Here is a 15,722-nt window from a genome sequence, read left to right on the forward strand (position 1 = left end):
TTTGACCAAATCAAATACATACAAACAAATCAAAACGATTATTAATGGACAGGATTAAATGGCAATACCAGCTCATTTCTAACCTGATTATTACTTATTTTTGGAACAATTCATGATCAATTTACAAATGAAACTAGCGGTGGGAAATTTTCCCTCTGCCTCGCTCACAGAATTCATTTAAATTCTACAGCTAGCCACATAACTCTATTTTGAATGGCCTTGGAAGGTGTGCCTTCAATTGCGATCGCAGATATCTCTCTCCTAATTATAGAATACAACAACAGACCTCGGTAGAATCCGCCCAATTGGTGTCTTGTACTTACAAAATTGAGGATGGCTCAACTCACAGGGCCTCTGAATCTGAAAGTCTTCAGTTAACCGTATGTAATCAAGGAGTAGGCAGTGAAGCAGAAGTTGCCATCAAATATCCATCATCTCAACTCTCTAGCAGATTACATACGCCCAGATATATAAGGAAAAAGCCGCAAGTGATTGTATGCAAAACTGTTTTCCAAACCAAAAAAATGAAAGAGAAAAAAACAGAACAGTTTAATTTAACATATAAGGGAACACTTCAAGTTGAAATATTGCTCATGAATTCATTACCATGATTTCAAAGGAAATGACTGGCCATCAAAAGTTGTGGCTTCTCCTTGTCTTCTTCAACCTCCATTGAAGCTTCAGCTTTTATTTCTTCAACCCTCTTATCCCAAATGTTATCTATCAGCTTCCAAGTTTCATCACTAATGGTTCGAGTCTGTACAAATAAAAAGGAAAATTAAAACACACACACACAGAGTATTTGCATAAATGAAAAATATGATCAAATAGTCTTTCCAACTTGCCTCCATGGGACGTGGTGCACCAAAAGTTGCAAACCCAGCATTTCCAGGTGCAAATGTAACCCTCCCTGGACATGTGATCCCATGGATTCCCCATCGCCCGGCATAAATTAGGGCTCCATATTCATCAACTGGATTGACAGTGGGCTATACAATGGGCAAAAGCATCAATCATACATTCATCAAAAGGGATGCAAAATAATTGCATCATCAAAAATAATAAACTGGTAGTCATAAAACAATAACCATTCTAGCATTTAAACTGTACTTCTGTAGGTCAAAAATATAACTCTAACAAATAATGCTTGAATTGCATACAATCATATCAAAACCAAATTTCCAGTCCAATTTAATACCAACGAATGGTTCCAAGCAATTCAAAGGTCATTTTCATATTTAAGAAAATTGTCATGGATTCTCCATGTATTTCTGTCAGATTTAATTAAATTGATTTTCCCTTACATGACTACCATCTGAAGAGACTATCATGTTAATCTTGCATACTTCCACAATACAGTCAATGGTGATAGAACTTCTAAAACTAGTCTCATGCAGAGTAATCATGTCCAATGACCGGTTAATAACCAAGGAATTCAAAAGTCAGTTTCATAGTGTCATGGATTCTCCATGTATTTCTGTCAGATATAATTAAATAGATTTTCCCTTATATGACTGCCATCTGATCTTATTAAAAAACTATTATGTTAGTCTTGCATACCTCCAAGAGATATAAAATTAATGGTGATAGAACTTATAAAACTAGTCTCATGCAAAGTAATCCTGTCCGATGACTAGTTATTAACAGGCTGTGCGTCGGAAGAACACTTCAATTTGAAAACCAAAGCAAGCAGATAAAGAACAACTTGCAGAATATCTGTCAATATCAATAATTGCAAATGTTTATGAATTTTCACATTGGATTCATTAATACAAAGAAAACATAGCAGCTTCCCCAATGACGAAGCTACACACTGAAGCCAGGACAACCAGCATCATAGAGTAATAATTATTCAATATTCAGATAAGGAGTTTTTTTTCTTTTAAGTTTTCCCTAAATATGTCATTCTTTGGCTCAAAAGCTACCTGAGATATTCGCGGAGCTCTATTGTATATGTCCCAAATTTCCTCAGCTTTGATCTCTCCCTTTTCAAGCAAAATATCTGCAAGATGTAAAGATAGAATCAAGCAAAAAAGTGTTTTACTACACATAGTTCATATTCAATCCAAAACTACGACAGAAAAAACTCAACTTTCTTAGAACATTTAAGCTAACTGAAGTAATGGCATCAGACAGACAATTTTAAGCAAAATATGAATTAGTTTAAAGAAATCAATTATATCAACACAATAACCTGTAATTGTCTCCACAGCCGAATGGAACTCTCTCAGCACAGATGCACATTTTTCCACAGAAAAACGGATGTATTCATCACGGAGTGCTTCAAGTTTCGCAGCAAGCTGTACAAACATGATGAAGATGAAGATACTTACACAATCTATGTTAACTCAAAAGATCTTCACGAAATGCTATAGAGATTAACAGCCGCATGCTGCAAACATACATTTGGCACAAGATCATTTTGATTTCTGTAGAAAGCTTTCCCAAAAGCTGTCATCCCTGTCTGCAAAATTAAAAACTCTGCAACCCTTGAAGCTTCTAATGTAGCTTTCGCCGAGATCCAACACATGTTGTCAACCCCAAACATCTCCTCCTCGATTACTCTTGCTGCAAATTTGAGCTACCAGTCAGCCACACATACTTACCATATTAGAGGGGGAGAAATGAATATCATATAAAACAGATGCCTAACAGATGCAAATTATTCTTACTGGAGTTCTCAAGATTATACTTGATAACATACAAGACCAGAGAGGGTGAGAGGCCTACATCTAGTTGCAAGAGGCCTCAATTAAGTGGGTTAAAGAGGAGGGAACAGGCTAATATAATTGATATGATTGAACTTCATTATTTCTTTAACCAAAAATGTCTCTATGATGTATTAAGAATAAATCTTTCACTTAATGAGTTGCATCTTCTTTTCAAAGGTATAGAGCTCTACTTCTGAGGTCTTAAGCTTACATTTGAAAATGAGAGACACAGAGTGTCCACATTAGAACCTTCACCTTCTAGGCCATATTTTTTACCCTTCTTTTACACACCAAAGGGGAAAGCAATAATGTGAATTTCAAAAACACAGAATTTCACAGAAACCAACAACAAGAAAAATAAACATCATCTCACTCTCAAGTAAACTAATCAAAAACTCAGTTATGAGGATAATAGAAAAGCGTTTTCACTACTTACGAGCACATGCACGCACTATAGAGTTTATATAATCTGATTTTCTCAAGAAAACCTTGCCCGAAAATTCAGCGTAGCGCATATTTGGCTGGCTATGGATGGACTTTATATCTGTCTGTAGGAGATAAAAATGAAAATTTGATTATTACAAATGTGAAAACATATGAAGATATAAGAGAAGCAAATGATACTACAACTACATCAATTGATTATATATTATTGCAGAGACCTCTGTAAATGGGCGATAGGGATCTGGAAAGTAGCATGCAAGAACTGCAACAGCTGCTTCTCGGTATGCCAATCTCAGCTTCAACTCCTCTGGTATTTCTGTACTATCTTCTTGGCCTGTTTCAAATGTGCCCTTTTGCTGAAGTTTAAAACAATGAAGAGAGTAAGAAAGTGAGAATCAATATGCTGAACCAATAAAGGCGTATATAAGAAATGCAAAACTAACCCTCTTCAAAGCCTCTAGAAGTTCTTCCCGTCCAATGTAATCAAGATCTTTTCTGGCAGTCAAAATTCCAGCCTCATTCCTGTCATCTCAGTTTGGGAAACATTAGCTCACTCCCCTGATGTTAAGTGGAAAAAAGCAAAAACAAGAAACTATAAGTATAGCATTATTTACAGTATATTTTGAAGCTCTGCCCCAGTAAAATCTTCTGTAAGCACTGCAACTTCCTCCAGGAGAGCCTCTTTCTCCTCCTCGGAGCGAAAAAATTTATTTCTAGCATGGACCTGTGAGGCACAAAAATAAAATCATATAATAATCGATACAAATCATGCATGAGAACATTATAGGCTTCTCATTATAAACACATTAAACAAATACCTTCAATATGGCCAATCTACCATCTTTAGATGGCAACCCAACTCTTATTATCTTGTCAAACCGGCCCTTTCTCAGGAGAGCAGGATCAAGAATATCCAGTCTATTTGTTGCACCTATAACTAACACCTGACATGGCCAAATTTAGCAGTTGAATCAGAAAAACTCCTCTTCAATCCAAGTGAATACATAAATTAATACCTGTGATGTAGAAACTTTAAATCCATCCATCTCAGTCAGTATCTGAAGCAGACCCTGTTCCCTTTCTGCACCACCCTATACAAAAAAATTATATGTACAAAGCCATACACAATGAAGTCAGGGGAGGATGATAACCAATAGGTGAGAAAGACAAGGCTAAGTCAGGATACTAATATGACTACAGGGCTTTATTGCCACATCTATCACAAGAAAATTTTCAGATTAATATGACATAACAAAAATGACAAAGGTTCACAAAGGAATTTGCACGGCAATCCGATTGAATTAAGAAGCCTAATGAGCCTTTTAGTTGGTTGGAGAGAATATGCAAAAAAGATTCCACTGCAAAGTTCTACAATGATATTCACATTTTAGTATGATATCCCAAATCAAGAAGTTGTGACATAAGTCCAGGGATACATACATACACAAGTATGTGTAATGTACATATAGTTATATGTGTATATATGTTTGTGAGAAAGTATACATACACATGGGTCCAATCACCCTTCCAACTTCCAGCTTAATTGGAAATTTGGGCGTTTGACAGGAAAGGGGGCAAGAATACATCAGAGGTAAAGGCTAATAGTGTAAGAGATATTATCCAGTAGCTTGTTTGAGAAGAATAGAAGTATGGTAAGGGTTTACATAGCATTATCTTAAACTTTTCACAACTATTACACAAAAAAGAAAATAAAAGAAAATCAAAACTAAAGAATCATAGGTTCCCCATAGATGACCCACCCATATAGATTTGCCTTAAAACAGCAAAATATTACCCAACATAATTTTTATCAGCATAATGTTCGTATACATTAATTATCAATTTAAGTAAATGTAGCAATGAAAAAGTCCCAAAGTATTGTCAAGGCACTTGCCTGGCACTAAAGTGCAGTGCAAATAAACTAACACACATGCCTGATGTACTTTTTTTTAAGGCAAAAGGTGCATAAAAAGCTCATCTGACTTCATTGTCCCTTTTGTTCCTTGAGGTTTTAATTTCTTTCACAGCTATAATTTTAATACTTAAATATGGACAATACCAACTCTTCTTAGAATTAACTTAAAAAAATGGTAATATACTCAAGCCACAACTTTTCATTGAAAATGGCAGTAAAGGAAACATTAGCAAATTCTGTCTGATTAATTATGGTAATGCTTGATCTTTGGTACACATTAAATCTTGTAATGAAACAAACTAATTAGCAAAATCATATATTTTAAGATTATTAGATATGATAAGAGAATTTTCTTTGTTTTATGTATATAGTAAGTATTTTTTAGAAATTAGTGCCTTACTCCACTCAAGCAAACCTTTTTTTCACACCTTGTGCCTAGAGTAATATGAGGGTTCTAGTAGCTGGATTGTGCCTTGACCTTTATCAAGAGTAATCCATCTTTAAAGTTCTAAACTTTTTTTATTTTCATTCTATTCTAAGCCGAATTCTGAGAGAGTTTTCTGACAGGAAGTTCTAGTACAGCTTTGCAGGAAAAAGGTTCAGCAAAGTCAAACAAAGTTAAAACTTAACACTCCAAAGCAAGGATGAAACAATCCAGATGGGTGATGGATACTTGTGCAACTCTTTCTTTATCTCTCTTTTTCCTCTTCCAGCAGCAGGCAGCGGGGACTGGTTGGGAATCAGAAATTCTTAGAGCATTACCTAAAGTGGAAAAAGAAGAGTGGTGATGCAGCTTGCTAAGCCAATTAAAGGTCAAAATCCTAAGCTCAAAAATTTTATAATTTCTATTTGGAAGTTTAGAGACATAGGTTGAGATTGACAGTGATTTCTGAGATTGTTGGGAGAAGTTGATTATGTTTTCTTTATATATATTATTCAGATATCTAGCATCCAGGAGCTTGCAGCATCTCAAAACTCAAGAAAAGTCAAGAATCAATATCTTTTAGAAAGTATTTTGATTATAAGGACAACAGGCGGGTCTTACTATTGTTATTTTTTAACGTTTCTATTGATTACACAGATGAATAACTACTGTAGCTAAAAAGGTACAAGTCTTGGCCTTTTGATTTAATTACCATTTAAGGGTTTTGGTTGCTCAAGTTGAAAAAAAAGGCCCTCCACCCCCACCCCCAAGGTTTTTGCCAAATGATAGAGAAATAATGATAATAAAGGTAACTTGTCTATTGGCCAAAAATAAAGGTGAATAATCTTACACCGCCAATATCAGGTCCGCCACGTTTGCTACCGATAGCATCAATCTCATCAATAAAAATTATCGAAGGCGCAAATGATCTGGCATTAGCAAACAGGTCCTTCACACGTGATGCTGCGACGCCAACAAACATCTGGCAAGTTAAATCTCTAGGTCAGCCAGATCTCTAGTTCCACCAGTTTCAGAAGCAAATCACATTAGAAAAGAAATAAAATACAATATGGATAAAGGCCAATCAAAATTCAAGATTACATGCAGAATAAAAGACTTGTCTTGAAAAATTCTTTGCCATTAGGGAGGCAACATGAAAACTGTTAATAAACAATGCACTAAACCATGACATCTTAAAGGAGTAGCAGATATCAAGGAGCTTTTTGTTCCACAGACTATAGGAATCACACATAGAGACAAGGCTCAAATAAATGCCCTCAGTTGCAACATTATGTATGTGCAAAAGAGAAAATAAAAGCATAAGGAAGAGTCCAGGGTCAGTGCAAAAAGTCTAGGATGACAAAACTATGGCATGGATTCAAGTTGAGAGAACATCCATCAGACCATATTCAAAATTTCCCTACCTATGACCCTTTAAACTAAATAAAGAACCATAGTTAACAGCAACACAAGTATGAAGTAAATGAGCTGAAAAAAATGAGTGAAAAGTTTCAAGGAAAAAAAAAGGCAATTAAAGCTTCTCTTCCAATTTCACTTGATTTAAGGCCATAGTTTCCCAAAGATGTTTAGGATAAAGCCTAAAATTAAAGCATCCAAAAAATCCAAAAGATAACATTGATAAATTGAAAGCAATGAGAATTTGGTGAAGAAACCAGCCCTCACCTCTACAAAATCAGTGCCATTTGCTGCAAAGAATGGTAGTCCTGCTTCACCAGCAATAGCTTTGGCCAGCAGTGTTTTACCAGTCCCAGGAGGCCCATGGAGCAGAACACCTTTTGGGCAATAGATACCTTTATTTTGGAACTCATCCTCATTTTTTAAAATTCGTACAATCTCTTGTAGTTCTCTCTTTATATATTCTTGACCAGCAAAATCATCAAAAGTAACACCAGTTCTTTCCTCCGCTGATATAAATTTTGCCCTGGTTAAAAAGCAGTAAAGTTAGAACCCTGGTAGAATGATTAGTTACCAACAACCTTTCAAACTATATTCACAACATAATCGCCTAAGCTCCTTTTGACCCAGTCAAGAAAACACTTATGAAAAGAATGTAGGCATCAGTAATTATTCATGAAAGTGTTGACTTTGTATAAGATAGAAACTCTTCTTTTTGGTGGACTATACAAGTCAAAATATTAGAATTCAGAAGTCTGCAATCATCATTGAGATTATAATTAGAATGATTACTCACAAGCAATTATTGAGATTATAACAATGATTAAGTAAATTGCAAACAGCAGCAACTGTAGCAGAGATGGTATCAGTGATGATATTAATATGCAAAGAATCATGTTTATTACTATAGAAAACACAAACAATGCAATTACCTTACAAAATCGAAAATTTGATTAAATTCTCACAAAATACTAAACAGAAATGAGAGTGACGGCGAATACACACCAGCATTTAATATTATAAAACAAAAGGATAAAGAAAAAAGGAAACAAAGAAAACGAGAATAGGTTTTTTAAACCAATAAAAGGAATTGGAGAACTAAAAAATGATCTGTTTTTAATATTCTTTTCAAATTCTATGAGCAAAGGTTATAACACAATCAAGACTTTCTGTTCCACACTTATTGGGCACTTCAAATTTTTAGGGGTATCATAGTGTCTGACACTAGATCCCATGTCAAATGTTAACAGGGCAAGAGACGCACACAAGTGAAAAACATATTCTTGAGCAAAATCACATATATCGTGAGGTTGACAAAAAGGGTTTAAGAGACCAGATTGTTGATGTAAATTAGACTTTCTTATGATGCTCTAAAACTTGTCATTATACATATGCGAGGGTGTAAAAGACTAAAAAAGTAAGTTAACTTGTTTATTTATGCAATTCTTAAGGTTAACTTGTTTGAATCAATGAGAAAACACCAAGCTTTTTAATAAATTAGCTGACCTGTAAATAAGTAAATGTGTAAGCTATCCATGCACACAAACTCATTTATGCAACATTAATTAAAATTATACTATTAAATTAAATTTTAATAGTATTTTCATACATATGATAATAATTAAGTGAAACAATTTTAATCTACTTTCTAGCCAAATTTAAAGATCACTTCTTGGAGGCTGCACATGCTACTCCTTTTTTCTTTTTGGTAATATTTTAAATTTAATCTTCCAAATCATAATAAAATTTTATGTAGAAAATATCTTAGACATCAAGCAAGCATCATGACTAAAGTCATTGAGCTCAACACTAGTAAAAAAAAAAAGTCATTGAGCTCAATGACATTTTTGCCACTTGCCCTTGTAGCTATGGTCGAGTTTCACTCACTCAATCTACTCATGACTTGACAAAACATAATGGCCAGCGGTCTTAGGCATGATAAATTCACCAGCAAACAAAGCAGATATTAATCAACTAGATAAATGGCACTTCTTCTAGACAGCAATAGAGAAAAAGAGCACCTAATGTTCATCCCAGTCATAAATAAACAGAAATACTAACTTAGTGATATCATTAGCTATCCAATAAAACAAAAGCAAAAACAATTAATCAACAACCAACCCACTGGGAAATCATTGTTTACATACCGGCTCTTGCCTAATGATCCAAGGGCACGGCGCTTGAGTGGTTCCCTAATTTTTTTGCTAGGAGCTCCCAAATCACAAGGTATCAGCTTTGCATAAATGGGCCTCATCAAATTATCAATCCAGAGATATAACGCAATTGACAAGGCAAGTCGCATAGACCATATAACTGCAGTCGCAATAGTGGAGTAAACTTCTGCAGGTACCGTGTCAACATTCAGGACATCAACATTCACAATCTGTTCATGAAGCTTTTTCCAAACATCATTCCAACAATCAATGGGCATGCGGTCCACCACATGGCGCCGAAAAATTATTTCGTTCTTTGAACTTCCCCCTCCTCTATCCATTTTCCTATCTTTGTAGTATGGCAAAATCACTGCAGGATACTCAGCAGGGTTCAGGGAAAGAAAAAAGAATAACAAGTAGCTAGAGACTTTGTCAATCTGCACGATGATGCAAAAAGGATGTGATAAAGCTAACCAGAGCCAATCTTGTGAAAGCTTGAGCTAAACTCAATTACTGGACCCAAAATTCCAAGTCTATCTGAAGCTCAGTCAAGCATTATTTTCATACATAAACTCGGTTCAGACATAATAACACTACTGTAGCTGCCAATTTGCATCCATCATAATCGACCCAAGCAACAAGTGAAAGTCAAGATCAAGCTCAAGCTCCAATGAAAATTGTATATTATTTATATAAGGTAAGAATGTAAGTATGAAAATAGATATTATAATTCATTTTCATATGTATGTTACATATAAAATTCATTAAAATAAAGTTAAAATTTTCAAAAGCTCAATTAGGCTCATGAGCAAGCCCAAGCAGAGTGTTCAAAAACTCAAACTCAGCTCGACCTGTTGATTGAGCTTAAGCTTGACTCAACAATGGAATGAGCCAAGCTCAAGTATTCCTTGAGTCGAGTCTGAATAGTTCACAAGTGGCTTTGACTCACTTACACCCTTCAATGCAACCATCATGGGCAAGAAACCAAGTTGACAAATAGGATTTAGGTCAAGCACTGAGAGTAAGAACATCAAGCAGAACAAACATCCTTAGATGCAAAAATATGAAAAAACATAACAAATAGCCAACTGAAAGATCAATGTCTAAATCCAAATACACATTCCAAGAACTCATGGAGATACTTAAGGGTACCAATCTAGGATATTAAGGTACACTTTAATAAACTACTTCCAGTATCAGAATTGCTAAGATCAAGGTATAATATAATTTGAGTATTGAATGTTCAGATCACTTCATCCCATACACTCAATAAGCATCCTTGACTTCCACAACCTAATACCAACCCTAGAGTCAGCAAAACTAAAAATTTTTATGAGGCTTGTTAACAGAGATAAACAAACAGTATGCCTGAGTCTAGCTGGGAACAATCCAACTCTTATAAACATTAAAGGGTACTCCTAATTTAGATGCTATTATCTTGCTCTCTCTCATCCTGGTTCACAGTAAACAAAATGATATCCGAGTTCTTTGAAGAGCACTTAAGCTGATGGCACCAGTAATGGAGTTCATTTGGTTTTAGGACACTGCATCTGTTCTTCAATCTTCTTTAGTGATGTGCTAAAATTTTAAAATTGAAGAAATGAACAGCAATAGCTGTCCAACGACAAATAATCATTGCGCTGCACCACCATTCTGTAATATAATCCACCAATCCAGGTCACCAGTACTGTACTAAAAAGAACTGAGGACACACAGCTAAGCATGTATGATACCAAACATATTGCTCTATCCCAATCCTTGGATTAACATGTATGAGGTCATATTTCGCAATCACTCTAAATAGACTCTTAAAAAGGTGTCACATAAACCTTTCACAAAGTGTGGATAGAAAAAGTTAACACTTGATTCTGAAATCAGTTACAAAATAACAAATAATACGAATCTACACAGATATAATAATCTTAGTCTACTATTTCATGGAAATGCCAGCAATTAGCCCTTCACATACATTTGCATCTACGACAGCCTGAATAAGACCTCTCATAGTCAATAGCTATAGCAGTTATAAGTAAAAAATGCATTATGAAATAACCTCTACATTATCAAATAGATCAAAGATAATAAACTTATAAATTTGATCAGATAATTATGATTTCATTTTATTGTGCAGTGCAAGCCAAAAACCACAATAAAAAAAGCTGTAAACAGATAAACAAACACCAGAGATTAAGTTGCTAGCAAAGAGAAAAAGATTTAATATAAGATAAAACAAGTTTAACCTTTCTTACCTGATATTGTCTGACCATAATTTGAATACTCCATAAATTGGACATTGTTAGCGTTAAGAAGTCCCATAAAGTCACTAAAGTCAATTCTATGTGAACTCTCAGGATCCCACTCTGTCCCCTTCAACTTTCCACGCATGGTCAACAGGGCTCTGCTCCAACAGGAAGCCATGACAAGCTGTCTCTCTAGCTGCAAGTCGGCCTTCCTTTCAAGCTCTTCCAGTTTATTTATTCTTTGTCTCTCTGCATCCTTTAATTTCTGGAATATAATTGAAATTAACAAAGGTTAGAAGGCAAACAAAACCCACAGGCTAATCAGCCATTTGCAAATCAGTGGCCATCCTAAAAGAGAATAAGGATGCAGTCCATGATCCTGCCTCCTGAAACTGCAAACTCTGGAAGAAGATAATGCCCACATCTTAAATATAAATTCAAGCAAGTTTTAACTAGCTTTTACAAGTAAAAACAAAAATTCTATAAGATAAGAGTGATTAAACTTGCAAAGTTCAGATAACAGAAAGTAGCGTCATATTAATAGATAGAAATAAGAAAAGCACCCATAGCTGCAGTGGCAGACTAAATTTAAACTCTGCTATACCAGTTTCACTGTTGCTGCAAATCTAATTAAAGAACTTATAAATTCTTTTTCCATGTTTTCTAAGAAAATGAGTCCTACATACACAGAAAGATAATGCCCATTTATGAAAAATTACAGCTCCTTATATGTAATACTGGCTATTCTTAGATTAAATCTACAGAACTATCTATGATAACAAAGCGAGAAACTTCATAGTATATCAATTGTAACAATTAAAAACTGCACAAATTGATAAATCATTCCACATGTACGAAATTGCCAAGCATTTTATAATCCATAACAAGCTAAACAACATATTTGGATTCTCTACTTGGCATCAAATACCATTAAACCTATGTGCCCATATATCAGGTACGGTTTGGCTGTTGCTTTGGCAACTTGTTTTTTGCGTCATCACACATTGGGAAAATGCAATATGATTTGTTGTTACTTGTCTTACTTGCTTTTAACTTCACCAAACATTTACTAAATATGTAGTATCGCATGTTGTCGTTTTTCCTACTTATTTTTTGCTCAGTTGCTTCTTCAAAATCACTAAAAAGTAAAAGAAAATAGCAAGAACCAAAATCATATAATAAAAATTGAGCATATAGTTAAAATGGTAATACCCCTTAACATAATCGTTCCATATGAATGTAAAATGATGCATTTTATCAATCACATAAGTTAAGTCATTCAAAATGCTTCAGTTGCCCTTTGCTTTCGAGAACAAAATGCAACAACCAATCAGAGTGAAGGTTTTCCATTTCCACTTCCGCACCCAACATTATTTTCTCATTGACCAAACAGGCTATCACATTTTTGAATAAAAAAAATTGAAAACAAGTGAAAGAAAAATAGAAAAAAAAAAAAGAACCTCGAATAATTGAATGGACTCGGCATCTTCTTCTTCTTCTACAGCATTGGAAGCGACAGCTGAGTCGGAACTCGAACTGGACGTGGAAGCATTGGAAGCAGTAATGGTGAGATTTTTGCGTTTAATAAAGGTTAATTTAGGTTTGAAAGAGTTTTTAAAGGATTTATTGCCAGAAAAAGAATAGGGGAATTTAATGAGAAGAGTTTTAGATGAGGAGCAAAATATTGTTGGAGCTTCAATGAAAGTAATTGGTTTGGATAAGTAAGAATTCATTTTCCTTTTCTATCATCAAAAGGAAAAGGAAAATATTTTTTCTGCTTCACTTTCTAGTGCCGGAAAACGCAGGAGAAAATGTTGGAATTTATCTTTGCCTGCTTGCCTCGTCAAGGCATGCTGGGAGCTGGAGTTTCTGTGTGGGTTTTGGATAGGAGAGCCGAACGCTGCGTTTCGGGATAGAATGCAGTAGAGTCGAAAAATCGGCTCGTTTGCTAAAAACAGAATAAAAGGGCAAGGGGCTTGGTTAATAAAAGGGTGGCGTTGGACTGTTGTCGGTTCAAGTTTGGGGCAAAACGTTAAGGTCCGAAGAAATTTTCGGGGCGAGCCCCAATTTAAGATTTTTTTGGTCCAAGAAGGCTGCACCTGTTCCAACATGGGTTAAATTAAACCTAATACATAAAAAAGTTTTTAAATTATTTAAAAATTTTAAATAAATTTTATATTTTAATTATATTCAATCAAATTTTATCTTTTTATTTTAAATCAAATAAGTCTTTTTATATTTTATTTTTAATTAAATAAATTTTTATATATTTATTTTAAATCAAATAAATTTTTATAATTAATCAACTTAATCAAAATGCTATTTATCATTATGTGCCACATAGGATTAACATGACATACTAACATATCATAATTAATGATAATGTGATATATTGATATATTATAATTAATAATAACGTAACATGTTAATTTGGTATGATAATATAATTATATAGTATTTTTCACTATTCACATCAATAATATGTCAATGACATATAAATATAAAATAATAAGTTGTATTTTGACTAATGATAATTAATCAATTATTAATCATAAAAATTTTATTGATTTAAAATAAAAATATAAAAACTAATTTGAAAATAAAAATTTATTTAAACTTTTTTAAATAATTTAAGAATGATTGTCGAGGACTTTAGTCAGTTTGGACAGTCAGATTAGGGGCCAACAGAGGAAAGTTTGGTAATGCCCAAATCAAATAATGAGGTGGAATACGATGCATTGGAAGAGAAAAAGCAATTGGCGTAAAAGGAAGAGACAGATGGGAGGAAAGCAAAGAAGCAGACAAGAAGAAGAAAAGGAAAGAATTGCAATTGTCCGAATTCACAATGGCCGATGTTTAGTGCATCTATATCAGACGAGGATATTCAGGGCAGGAATATGGTTTTGCACAGACAGGCCGAGGATGTGTTGAACTTGAGATTTTAGCTAAACATCTCGTAAGAATAGAATAATTTTTAATTTTTTAATTAATTGGTGGATATGTGTTGCATTATCTATTTGGGGTTCTGATTGGTATGGGATGTCGATTTCATATGCTTGGGTGACTTGTGGAGTGGAAGGTGATTGATTTGGTGAGATGTTTGGGGAATTGTGTTTTGTATACAGCTGGTTTATAACATAGTTAGGGACAGCAATGATGAGGGTTATTTTCTTTGGCAATAGGTGAAAGCTAGTTTTGATTAGAAAATTATTTCAGATGTGTGTTGATTTAGGAGACGAAATTGACTAATAGTGATGAACGAATTTTCTGGAGGCTTTAGGACTCTGATTCGGTAGAGTGGGTTGCTTGTCCATCTGTTGGAAGGTCATGAGGAAATTTTATGGGACATGCATTTTTTGTGACAATTCTGTCGGGTTTGGGGAAGTTAAAGTTGTCTCAACACACGCGTAGAAAGGACAACATTGTAAAGTGTTAATTGTATTGTTGCAGGAGACATTAAAACCTGATGCAAGTGATAGAATTTTGATGCTCTTCTCTTGTATGTTTCTTTGGGGGGTGGTTGGTGATTGCTTTGAAAATGTGTTTGGCAGTTTCCTAGTACAGGGATTCTCATCGGTCTTGTTTTGATGTTGAGAGGTGATTACGTTTATGGTTGATTTGTGTTTTGGGGGGTTTTGTTTTGCTTTGATTTTATCTATGAGACCTGTGTTATGGGATTGTTTTTGCCAGGGTGGTTATTGCCTTCTTTTTCAATAGGGATCTGGGTAAGACAATGGAGAGATATGGTGGCTGAGCATTTTTGGTTTCGTCGAGGTGAGGTTTCTTCCAAAGGTTGCAGCTGTGTCGTGGTTCTCCCTATTTGATTACAGTGGTGTCGTGAGCTCTTAGCAAGGATGATACAATCTGGAAGTTTTTTCTTGGTAGCAGGGTCGCAAATCTAATTCTACGCCGTCTTTAGGATATGTTCTCTCCGCTGGATTTAGATTCCTAGTGTTGTTTTCGATGGCTAGGGGTACGGAAATTGCTGTTTTAAGGACTATGGTGTTTGTATCATGCGTTTTCCTCCTTATCCTGAGCAGTTCCTCTTATATAAACCGTCTCTTTTCATGACTTGGCTTTATACTAAGCTTTTTGTATCACTTTGTGATATTTATATAATAATCTTTAATTAAGAAAAAAATTATAGTTTTTTTTTATCAAATTGTGGTTTTTGGTTTCTCTTTTCTATATCAATAAATTAAATTTATGTATTTTCATTAAGGAATGATAAACACATTAATTTGACGATTGTCAACGTTAAATTGATAATATGAATAATTAAAGGATGATATATTTTAAAATTTTAATTAATTAAATGTATGACAATATACATAATAAATTGATTTTTAATATTTTTTAGAAATAATTATTTGAATGATATGTAAGTTTTTAATGAACCAAACAAATGAGATGTAGCTT

At 34.3% G+C, this 15,722-nt stretch overlaps 1 protein-coding gene across 2 annotated transcripts; it reads right to left on the reverse strand.

Moving 5' to 3' along the window:
• LOC18611837 (probable inactive ATP-dependent zinc metalloprotease FTSHI 4, chloroplastic) lies at positions 57-13,238 on the reverse strand. Of its 2 annotated transcripts, none has more exons than XM_018129019.1 (17): positions 12,764-13,238; positions 11,313-11,568; positions 9,058-9,433; positions 7,178-7,436; positions 6,345-6,476; positions 4,172-4,246; positions 3,974-4,099; positions 3,770-3,879; positions 3,599-3,677; positions 3,374-3,511; positions 3,148-3,259; positions 2,405-2,568; positions 2,195-2,300; positions 1,926-2,002; positions 846-989; positions 607-757; positions 57-504 (listed from the first exon to the last, which is right to left on the reverse strand). In XM_018129019.1, exons 1-16 carry the CDS (start codon positions 13,034-13,036, stop codon positions 614-616), a joined length of 2,571 nt encoding a protein of 856 aa, XP_017984508.1. In that variant the 5' UTR covers positions 13,037-13,238; the 3' UTR covers positions 57-504; positions 607-613. The 2 variants fall into 2 exon arrangements, with proteins under 2 accessions (XP_017984508.1, XP_017984514.1); XM_018129025.1 differs by having other exon boundaries at positions 57-444; positions 12,764-13,036.

Source organism: Theobroma cacao, chromosome 1, assembly GCF_000208745.1.
Source record: "Theobroma cacao cultivar B97-61/B2 chromosome 1, Criollo_cocoa_genome_V2, whole genome shotgun sequence".
NCBI lineage: Eukaryota > Viridiplantae > Streptophyta > Magnoliopsida > Malvales > Malvaceae > Theobroma > Theobroma cacao.

What these genes read in the sequence shown, in the direction of transcription:
- LOC18611837 (XM_018129019.1), bottom strand. Translation starts at nt 13,036, where the DNA reads ATGAATTCTTACTTATCCAAACCAATTACTTTCATTGAAGCTCCAACA. An exon ending in GCGGACCTGATATTGGCGGT is followed by an intron (nt 4,247 to 6,344) that starts GTAAGATTATTC and finishes TTTTTTGTATAG; the next exon opens with GGTGGTGCAGAAAGGGAACA. An exon ending in AAAATGATCTTGTGCCAAAT is followed by an intron (nt 2,301 to 2,404) that starts GTATGTTTGCAG and finishes ATGTTTGTACAG; the next exon opens with CTTGCTGCGAAACTTGAAGC.